Source organism: Phragmites australis, chromosome 13 (genome assembly GCF_958298935.1).
Source record: "Phragmites australis chromosome 13, lpPhrAust1.1, whole genome shotgun sequence".
Classification (NCBI taxonomy): Eukaryota; Viridiplantae; Streptophyta; class Magnoliopsida; order Poales; family Poaceae; genus Phragmites; species Phragmites australis.
In genome coordinates this window covers 26,159,405-26,170,589 of record NC_084933.1, presented here as the reverse complement: position 1 = coordinate 26,170,589, position 11,185 = coordinate 26,159,405, and the positions used below count along the sequence as shown (strand labels likewise).

The window sequence follows — 11,185 nt, the reverse complement described above, 5'->3', positions numbered from 1 at the left end:
GGACAACACAGGTACAACACCGCTCACATGTGAGCACGGATTCCTGGCCCAATTCGTACTGCATGTATGCAGCTGTTACTGTGTTACAACAATGGCTTTTGCTGCTATCCTGTTCAAGCAATATGATTTCACGCGGTGAACGTGCTCAGGCGGTGGTTTCCGGTGCGGGTTAATTCGGGGGAGGGTGTCTTTCGTCGCCAACTTTAGCGGAAGCTAGTCGCTATAATGAGAAAATAAATTTTATAACATCCTGTCTAAAAAGATCATGTGAGATTTTATCATATTATCTATCATGTGACATAATAGCTTGAGCAGAAGAGAATAAAAATAATGAACGTATGCTATCAAAGGGAAAATAATATTTTATAAAACTGTATCTTATAAAATTTACTTCCGTCCAACTGATGACATAGACGTGGAGTGGGGAGACGGGCCAATTTACTTCCATCCAATTGAGGAGATAGACGTGGGGTGGGGAGACGGGCCGCCATGGATTCGATGACAGAAATGCCACTAGAGGGGGTGAGGCGTGAGAGGATGAAGAAGGCGTTGGATGAAAATGGAGTGAAATGTGCTAGTCGACCGAGAAAATCGCCGATTTCAGGCGCCAGGAACACCCTTTTTTTCCTGTTACAGGTGAAAAACCTCGCATGCTTGGCCCAGTTAGCATCCTTCAAAGTGAAATGAAAGGGAAGGGATCCACGCAGGGAGATAAATTGGCAGTTGGCGGTGGAGAGAAGAAGAAGAAGAAAAGGCTAAAGCAGATGGATGACCTGGATGACCTGAAGCAACATAGGGGAGAAAAGTGCCCAAATTCTGCATTAGAACGCGCCTAACTCAACAAATTTAATCCGCAGAAAGATTCACAACTCCACAAACTTGGAAGACGGAATCTACCTATGCACAAGAAGCATCTAATCTCCTAGCCTTTTTTTGGGGGGTCGCTTTACTCAATTTGCCTATGCACAATTCGAGGCAAAGCCTCCTGTTCTTTGCCGCCGGTGTCCCCTTCCTTCCCCGGAAGCGAGCGACGACCAATTCAGTCGTTTGAAACCGCGCATTCCGCGAGGCCAGTGCCTGCTGCAGTGTCGCTGGGTCATGGCCAATTGCGCGAATCGGCGGGTGTTCAGTTCACTGGTAGCCGCCCAAGCCGCTGAGCAGCAGCTCGTGCGGCCGCAGCAACGTCGGCAAGGGCACCGGCGTGAGGGGCGCGCCGAAGTAGGAGAAGTCGAAGTCGGAGGCGTCGGGCACGCCGGCGGCGGCGGCCCAGAGCCCGCTGGCCATCTCGTCAGGGATGAGCGGCGCGCGGCAGAGCGGGCAGGTGCGCTGGTCGTGCTCCATCCAGCGGTCTAGGCAGCCCCGGTGGAAGACGTGGCGGCAGTTGCTGAGCCTCCGCACCTCGTCGCCGCCGCCGATGCCGCTGAGGCACACCGCGCAGTCCCCACTGACGCACGCCGCGGGGGATGCGGCCACCAGCTCGTCGAACCGCACCACTGGGAGCACCTCCTCGATGACCATCGCCGGCACCAGCCGGAACTCTGGTCGGCTGAGCTGCAGCAGCTGCGGCGCCCCCTGCGGCGGGTCCCCCAGCGCGTGGTGGTCCTGCAGCAGCGCCTGGTGGTCGTCCCCGAGATCCAGCAGGTCGCCGAGGCCGACGGCGTGGAACGCCCAGAGGAGGAAGCGGCGGAAGTAGCCGAGCAGGAGGAGGAGGTGGAGCATCTGCTTCGGGAGAACCAGCTCCGAGTAGCCCACCGGGAAGCCCATGCTGGCCGGGACGGAGGCGTTCGTCCGGTCTTGGCGCGTCTGCGTCTTGGGGGAAGGCGAGGCGATGTGCTGCAGGTATGCCGATATGGCGTGGTGGCGATGCGTGGATGGGAGAGCGGTGATCCGGGAAGCGGAGAGAGCTGGCTATATAAAGCGGGAGGTGGAGCCGTGGAGGGAGGGGTGAGGGTGAGCGGGAAAGGTTGGGCCGCGCGGGCGGGGGTAGCGTCGGATTGCGTGGTGCGGTGCGGTGCCGTGAGCCGAGCGACCCGCGACCCCGGATCAACGACTTCGCTCTACTCGGCGAGGAATTACGCGTAGGACCCACGGCATCGCGCCGTGTGCCGCGTGGTCCGCTACAACGCTCGCTTCCGTTTCCGTATCCGCTACCACCCTGCCGGCGGGCGGGCAGGCGCTTGTTTTGCATGCACGGGGGCGTGCACCTCTCCACCGCACACGTACACTGCGCCCCACCCCCCTCACGTGAAATCACTACTCGTACGTGAGCAGGAGCAGTACATTACTAAGATAAGTGGTCCAAATTTCTAACAGTCGATGCGTCAGTATCGACATGTCCATTTGTGTGGAGCTGCTCTCAAAACTAGCCTGCTCCGTGGACAGAGGAGAGCTGGATGTTCTCACACCTTTTTACTGCTTACTTTCTTCTGGACCGAGGACGAGGAAGCTCGCAATTGCGAGCTGAGCTGGCTTGACCGGGTGAAAAGAAAGGGATGGCTGCACGAAGGTTCTTGGATTCTTTTGCTTTCCGACCATGAAATGAAAAGGGACGAGGGAGGAGGCAACTTGTTCGGTGACCTGCTTTGTCTCGTCGCGGGGAAGTCGCATGCGTTGCTGGCTGCCGTCTGCTCCTCATCTAGTCACTCATCTCGGCTGAGGTTTACCATTTCTTTTAGGTTGCTTTGCCTGATATTTTACGATGCCTTTTTTTCAGGTCCCTTCGTCTTGCATCATGCTCAATCTTCGATGTACGTGCGGGTGTTTAATTTAAGCCCTCCAAGTCCAAAAGGTCGGCACCTCATTTTCTGCTTTATGTTCTTGGTGTGGAATTCTTGCGAGTACGTGATTTCATCCGACCTCTCTTGAAAATAAAACAGAGTCGCCGGTTTCTCTATCAAAAGGTGGGGAAAATAATAACTCTCAACTCGTAAAATTAAAGCTATGAAAATTACCACTGCAGCAACTTCGGCTGGATCATTATTTGAGATTACGCTTTTACGTGGTATTCGAGGTCATGAGTTTTAAGTCTCATATGTTGCCTTTGATAAACAGCTGCAGTTGCACACTAATCAACTAAGCAAAGCGCTTATGGTATGGATTATGGATGGGACCATACTGAAAGTGCTCGTGCGGTCCAACCACCTGCTGTGCAGACGCGGTAATCATCTTTTCAGTGCTCGCCCAACTGAAGCTCGGTTATGGAACAGTAGCAGAAAACCAAGTCGGTGCAAGTTTTACATTTTCAGAAAAGCGTTCGTCGGTTATGAATTGTTCTAGTACTTTGTCAACAGTAGCAGAAGGTGAAGGTCTAAAGTGGTTAAAGCACAAGTGCATTCCGTCCCCGTTCCAAATGGTCAGACTAGATCCTTTCAAGCACTTAGGGTTCTAGAGCTAACTAAACCATTAGAGCTGCCCTAAATCTGGCGAATTAGCGTGTAGTGAGTAGTATTAGTGACCCCGTTCAAAGGGCAGGCCGGCTACCTTTATCGCCATCTCGACCGCCTTTAAAGAACGAAAAGAAATTCGTGCCCCTGATGTAACCGGCTGGATCTCCAAAAGATTGCGCAGGCAACTCGTGTGTGTGCCCATACAATGATCTTCGGTGCGTTTTAATATGAGCCGACGGCATTCTTGACACTTGATGGATGAGTGAACCGGACAGCTAATGCCGTTTGACGGCACTGTGTTGAATTCAAGGTTAGTTTTGGAGCAAACTGAAGCTGGATCATAATTTGCGAAAGGTGTCGAGAAGTATAACAGATTAGCAATCCATACTAGCTTGCTGTTTTGTCAAAATCATGGCCAAACTTAACTCCAGCAGTACTCTGTTTTTCTTTATATGGAAAAGATAAGTCCAGAGACAAATGTTTGGCATGAAAAGTAGTCGAAGGTAGGAAGGTGGTCAATTTTCTGGCACCATGCACGAATCGGAAAATACGTTCATCGATCGGTCTCCATAGTCAACCAGTCTCGCTTGGACTTTCAAAGTCCGCAACTACTCTGCTAGATCGCCACCAGAATTTTGGAGAGGAATTAAAATTTCCAGAATTTTGGAGAGGAATGCAATATTTAATTTTGAAAAAAAAAAATCACTGATATATAGAATCCACGTGGCAAAACACAAAAAATAACCAAAATTTTACGAATTTATTTTTTTCGCCGATGAAAAAAAATGTAAAACAAAATTGACGTCACAATTCATAACCTAAGAGTGCCTGCCTGCAAGGCGGTGGTTGAACCGACAGATTAACAAACGATCTCATCAGAAGGCAACAAAATGGCCTTGATCGCCACCAGCTGCCCCAGATTACTTCAAATCCAACGTGGGACGGTCTTGAAAGCCTTGTTTTGGTCATAAGAAATGTTACACATGCTGTTCTCGAGCTTTTGGCTCTGGAGTCTGGAATCACCAGCAATACTATCACTTCCCAGGCTGGCAGAGGTAGCAATCTGAAGAACAAGTGAACGTCTAGTTTATCTTATCTACCCATCTAGTACCTCCCCAGCTGCTTGCCACCTTTTCATTGCCATGTATATCTTGCAGCCAAAGAGGATTCCCTCTTATCTCGGCAGGGGCTGAGCTAAGCTGTATCATTGGTCCAGCCATTAGAGTGTACTTTAAAATGATTATGGTTGAGCTAGCATTAGAGCTGGATATACATTGGCCTAGCTATACATTGACGAGGGATCACGATCATCTCGGAAGGAAAAAGCGAATAAAAATGCCACGTCCAATGCGCTTCAGGCAATGTGGCCTCACCTCACCAGCTTGTTTCCTCGCCAGCATCACGCACCAGCAACCACACGACGTCAGCTACCTTAGCTTCCTGCTGCAACAGAACATGGAGTCATGGACAAATGTTAATGCTCCCTGGCGCAAAAAGATCAGATCGGTATGAGACGAAGCGCAGCTTAGCACTAGCTCAGAATTGAAGGCTGGCAGATATTTACCTGCTCTTTGAGAAAGCTGCGATGCAAACTGAACTATATATGCAGCTAGGCTAGCAAGAAACAGCTATCTCTCCTCCGGTCTGTTATTTGGAATCGGAGCACTAAAATATGGCGTCATGGCAAGAACAAGAGCCGATCGAGAAGGCGTCACCTTCTCCTAGCTATGAGTAATTGGATGGCACATAGACAAGCATAACTGTATCGTGCGCATTGTCCTTCGCAATTATCACATCACGATTCCAGGTCAAAAAAAATGTGCCAGAAAACAATGACAGTGTGAGACTTTGAATCTGGTGTATGTTCTTGAAAGCTTTGCTCGCATCGCAGGGTACATTGAACCTGGTTGGGGGCTTGCGCTGGAGTTGGAACTACCAGTACAGCAGCTAAACATTTCACTCACTTCTAGTACTAGAAATCACTTTATCCTAGCTATGAGTAATTCGGTGGCACAAAGACAAGCATAAATGTATCGTGCGCATTGTCCTTTGCAGTTAGCACATCACGATTCCAGGTCAAAAAAATGTGCCAGAAAACAGTGACAATCTGAGACTTTGAATCTGGTGTATGTTCTCGAAAGCTTTGCTCGCGTCACAGGGTACACTGAACCTGGTTGGTGGCCTGCTCTGGAGTTGGAACTACCAGTACAGCAGCTAAACATTGCACTCACTTCTAGTGCAAGAAGTAGAAGCAGCAGCTGAAGTCTCCCGGATGACGATTGGTTGACTTGACTGCTCTGTTCCTGGTTCTCGTTCAAACATCACGTCAAGAGGCCCCTACCCTTAAATTCTCTCCATTTTGTCCGCTGTGATCCGCGATTTGCACCACGGAAATGGCATGCCCTCTCTGCTGCTCTGACTCTTGCGTTGCAAGTTTACTAGCTGATTTGGTGTGACATCTGTTTTGTTCACTTGTCATGCTTCTAGAGAGCATCGGCCAATCACTCTGCACCAAAATTAACTATATGTGCCCTCAATTCAGCGCTAGTGTGAACAAGACGTGTCTCACACACGGATGGCCAGTTCTGTCAGTAGTACCGCATGGCTCTCTAGAAGAGTGTAGGCTCACTGTTATCTGTAACTCCATGCCATGGAAGCGCTTAGCCAGGGAAGCGTCTCTCTGTATATTCTGTAGATCCAAGCTCACAGTCATACTTAAATTCAAAGGCGCTCTCAAAACGGATCACTGCTGTTTTTTCCTCTGCCCAGAAAACGTTGTATCCACGTCATGTCACCAGACAGGACGCCGTTTGGGTGGCTTAGTTTAGTTGTGGAGTGGCACTGATTGCCGCTTTGTGCATATGGCCTAGGTAAAAATTGACTTGCCAACAGATGGGATCTGTTGAATTTGAAAGCAAAAGATGTTTATTTGTAGCTCGCTAGGCGAACATGACAAAACGCGACCTCGGACGGAAAACGTCATTTCGCTATCTAGCGTGGGATGCGTGTATTATAATTTGTAGGCCTTTTGTGCTTGGTTAAGGTATGCTAGTTTTTCTCCCTTTGGATTAGTACCTCTTTGGCATGATCCAACAAAACATTTACTCATAGAATTAAGTTAGGTTGTTGCCTATTTCAGAATAAAACTCTTCTATGGTTACTACTATTGAGTTTATATGGAGGGTTGTATAAGTTGCTTTTGGACAGGAACCATCTAGAAGTGTAACTCATTTGTTTGGTGATTGGTTACATACTTTTGAACCAAAATTGAGATCACAAATTTGGGTTGGGGCAAGTGCTCTTTGTTGGACTATATGTTGAGCATAAATGATACTATTTTGATAAGGCAAAAGCTCACTTGTACATGCACGTCATCTTTAGGGAACTGCTGTATCTGCTTTTGGTTTTTCCTGCAAAAAGAGGAAGTGGCAATGGAGAGGATGAACTGTGCATGACACATCTTAGAGACAATAATAATGTAGGTTTCTGAAGCGCATGGTGGATGTTTATTAGAAGAACTTTTTCTTGAGTTTTTATTATTAGCAACTGCACACGTGTTTCTGTAGGACTGAGAATGTTAACTAGAGAGGTTGAACATGTGTCTTACTAATTTCTTTTAAAATAGATGATCTTCTCCTATTTTATTCATCCAACGCACCTTAAAACCAAGCGCGAAAGCAAAAATCAGAGAAAAACAAGTTACTTCAAAAAATTTCAAAGAAAGACATGGCTCTAATGGATGTACATGAACTCTATTCATGGAATCTCATTCCATGAGTCATCGCAGCAAAAGATAGCAACTAGAAGGAAAAACCCTTTGAACTAATTGAAAAGATCACCGAAAGAAGAAATTTTCTAATTTGATAATCTAGAGGCATGGGAATTCAAGACTAATTATGAATGTGAATTTTATACCTCTAACAACAAAAAGATGAACTTCTTAAGGTGGAAAAATCTCAGCTCATCAACCAAAATGAAAATCACAACCAAAAAGAAAAAAAAACTCGTAACAAAGTAAGGAAGCTAATAAAAAAAAACTAGAAGAAGATGAACACAAGTATGGGGGAAGTCACAAGCTTCAGTATTCAAAGAGGAATGCCCTATTTTAACATATTACAAAGTGTATTTGCTCTAAAAAAGCTCTCACCTATGACAAAAGCTAAGCTCTCATCTTTTCCTCTTCTAAAAACATAACCACATACAACTTAAAATGGCTAAAACTCTCATACAGCCCTACCCATCTATTTATAGGTATAAGGAGATATCTTAGCCTTAAGTTTTCTTTTTCTCAAAATGCTCATCCCTTCCAATGGTCTTCTACCTATCACCAGGGTATTTTGGTCTATTTTTTGCTCCTTTATCGAACGACCATGGCTTCTTCATAACTTAGTTTCGCGTCGATGCAAGCTTCACGATGATACCACGTGCACTTTATCATTTTATGGTTTTGAGGCCAAAACGTGAAATCGCATTGCATGCTTCTCAAAGTGTGACTCACCGCCACTTGCTTAAACCCTAAGCAAGCGATACGATATCGACGCGTGTACTCCATCTTGCGATCTTCACCGCTGGCAAGTCTCTCCCGCTCTCGATCCCTCGGACAGCCTTGTCACTTGCACCGACACTGTTGGGACCGAAATCCCAAACAAGGTGGGCCTTCGGTTACGGGGATATCGAAGAGCCCTTAGAGTGACACATGTTAGAGGTAGAACAATCTTTCGATACCCCTTCCGGGTATAGTGTGGTCCTATTTATAGCCCGTACCCGACCACCACAGGTGCGGTTTACAAATCCTATCCCCTCACCTGCTACATTCTCGGAATATCCGGGGGTATTATGGTACAAATGAGCATAATTATATAATTACAACCTTACCCCGAACGACCGAAAACGGGCCCACTGTCCCATAGCGATCTCTACCTCCAAAGATGTACCGAAGCCTTCTCCACTCGGATGTCCGTCAGATGGCATTCGTCCCTCGAGTGAAGGTCAGCTCGTATCTTCGCCCGTCGCGACCGCTCAGTACCGCGGGGATGGACTTCGCCCTTCGGTCGAAGATCGCCCTCGTCTTCGCCGGTACGGGAGATCGAAGATGCGGGCGTGCCTACACCCTTCGACTGATGGTGCTTTGTGATCTTCATCGCTTGCAGATGAAGTCCCTGAAACAAAGCTACAATAGCAAGCATGTTATATTTCCAGTAGACTTCGTGGTACCTTCCGAAGAGGGAGGGCAGGAGATCATCCCCAACAGACACCCTCTTCACTTGACTTTGTAAACGCACCATCTTCATCCATTTTCTCATGCTTTGCTTAACCTCCATGTGCACAGCTAGGATCACCCTTGATTCTGCCCGACCTCCTTGATCGTCCAGCACCAAGCATCTCACTTGGCCTCAATTATCATGCCATCAATTGTCAAGTTGTATGCATCACATGTACAACATTAGACAAGCAAACATACATCTTCAACACCATTAAGGATTAGTCAAAATCAAAATTCTATTGAAAGAGACATCGCACAAAAATCATGAACATTGGATGTCTGGCGTTGTCACCTCCCCAGCGCCGAATCATCCAGCAGACCGACCATCTTGCAACCTCTCTGCAAAAAATACTCCGACATATTCATCATCGCATCTTCGCGTGTACTTTTTCTCCGACAGCCATCTCGCAACCTCTTTACAAGAAATGCTCCGGTGAAGCATCCGGTGTTTATCCCTTTGAGCACCAGACCATCCGGCAAGTACAAGTACACCAGAGCTAGTTTACATCAGAGCTAGTTTGCAACCTCTTTGCAAGAAATGTTGCGGCATGTTCATCATCTCACCGTCGGACCATCCAACATGTACTTTTTCTCTAGGCCAACTATCTTGTAACCTCTCTTCAAGAAATGCTCTGACGAAGCATCCGGCATTCATCCTTTGAGTGCCGGTCCATTCGACGAGTACAAGTCCACCAGAGCTAGTTTGCAATCTCTCTGCAAGAGAAGCTTCGATGTTCACATCACTCCATCGTCGGTCCGGTGTTCACTTCAATTTCTTGTAGAGTGGTCTTGGCTTGAAATGCTCCACCGTGAAAACTTCCTGAGCATTGGGCCATCCGGTGCATTCAAATACATCAGCGTCGGATCATCCGACGTGTACAATTTTTCTAAACTTAGAGACAAAAACGTAACTCCATTTTTCTTTGCAATTTTGGTTCGTCATGGTCATAATTGCAACACATATACATTCTTTTGCAATCACATAACTCAACAAACCAAATCCATAACCTTGTCAATTACTCATCACAAATAAGCCAAGACACATTTTAACTTGGTTTATCAGTTTTACACACGTGAAATCAATTCAGGATATAATAGTCTGAAGAAGTAAAAGAATATAGGGTAGCAAAAGAGATATTTGCATACACAAAATCCACAAAATGCTCATGTAATTTCAAGATGGGGAGAATGACGAGTACCTGGATATGAGAGTGGACGGGACCATATCGTCCATAGTTGGCTGTCTATAGCAAAGCTACGAGGAGTATCAAGATGGTGACCGAATTGTGAGGGAATAAAAACAATTCTCGTATAGTACCTTGGTTTAAAGATAGCGTGATGGAGGCAACCTCTATGGAAGATGGTGATGGAAGCGACGTGCGGGCGACGACGCACCCTCTATAGAAAGCTGGTGTTGTAGATAAAGTAAGGGAGATGGTGCACCCTTCGGAGAAACTTGACGCTATAAGCAAATTGTGGGAGGCGGTGCACCCTTTGTAGAAATCTAATGATGAATGTATGAAAGATAAATATTAGATATCTAGATGTAAAAGGTAAATAATAGGAGACTAAATGGATTTTTGGAATATATGAAAAATAAATATTAGACTTCTAAGTATGAAAGACAAATAATAAGATATTAAATGTATTTTTTAAAGAGAAACGAGTCAAACTTTGATCAACTTGGTGAGCGATAGAGATCGATCGAATCTGCTACAACTCGGGTATTTTATAGAAAATATAAATACAGATTCATATTTAATGGAGTCTCTGTCATTCATGTTTAAAACATTTAGTAGTGTGCCATTCGTTGGCATTTTCTTCATGAGCCCTTGTTTCAAACTATGTAATAATGAAAGGTTTGGTGCATGCTTTAGGCATAGACCGGAATAAACATATTCCTTCATCTAAAAACTATTGAGTTTTACACAATGAAGATTGAAGAATAAAATTGTTGCCGAATTCCGTCATGCTATATGCCATTTTTAGGAAGGAATCCAATATACTTCTATTATTTTTTGGCATTACACTTTAGAAAAGATCAACACCTTCAGTTAGGATTAATTTTGGTTTCTGCAATCTACATTACACAATACAATAATCAGCGAAGTGGATAACTATGAAATGGAATTGGCACCACGTTCTGCAGTTCTACATGTACCAAAAAAAAAAAAACATTTAGAACTGCAAAAAGATACAGGTGCCCATGAGTTATTTATATCCAGCTATGTCCCTTGTGACTGCTGTTGCTGATACCAAGTATTTAAGCTCTTCTATATGCGGGATATAACCATACGGTGTGGCTAGCTAAACCAAGTTATCCTGAAAAACTAAAGGGAAAGAGAAAAAGGCTCCGCGCAAATCAAACCGATCGCATGCGAGGAAGTGGGAGTCCTAGGTGGAATTAGCGGTGGATGATTCAAAGGTAGCCTTGATCCCATGATCGAGATAAGCTTCAAGGTATTCCCTAACGACTGTACAGGACTAGCTTTTTGTTCAGCGCCTGACAGGGCGGTTGCGTTTGGAATAATAATCT

The 11,185-nt window shown here is 45.9% G+C and overlaps 1 protein-coding gene across 1 annotated transcript; it reads right to left on the bottom strand.

The window, feature by feature from the left end:
* Nucleotides 1–584: 584 nt before the first annotated feature.
* Nucleotides 585–1,990, bottom strand: LOC133889125 (brassinosteroid-responsive RING protein 1-like). The gene has a single exon (XM_062329588.1). It carries the CDS (start codon nt 1,762–1,764, stop codon nt 1,132–1,134), a length of 633 nt encoding a protein of 210 aa, XP_062185572.1. The 5' UTR covers nt 1,765–1,990; the 3' UTR covers nt 585–1,131.
* Between the last annotated feature and the right edge of the window lie 9,195 nt (nt 1,991–11,185).

Coding starts and splice junctions, on each gene's coding strand:
- LOC133889125 (XM_062329588.1), bottom strand. CDS start 1,764: ATGGGCTTCCCGGTGGGCTACTCGGAGCTGGTTCTCCCGAAGCAGATG.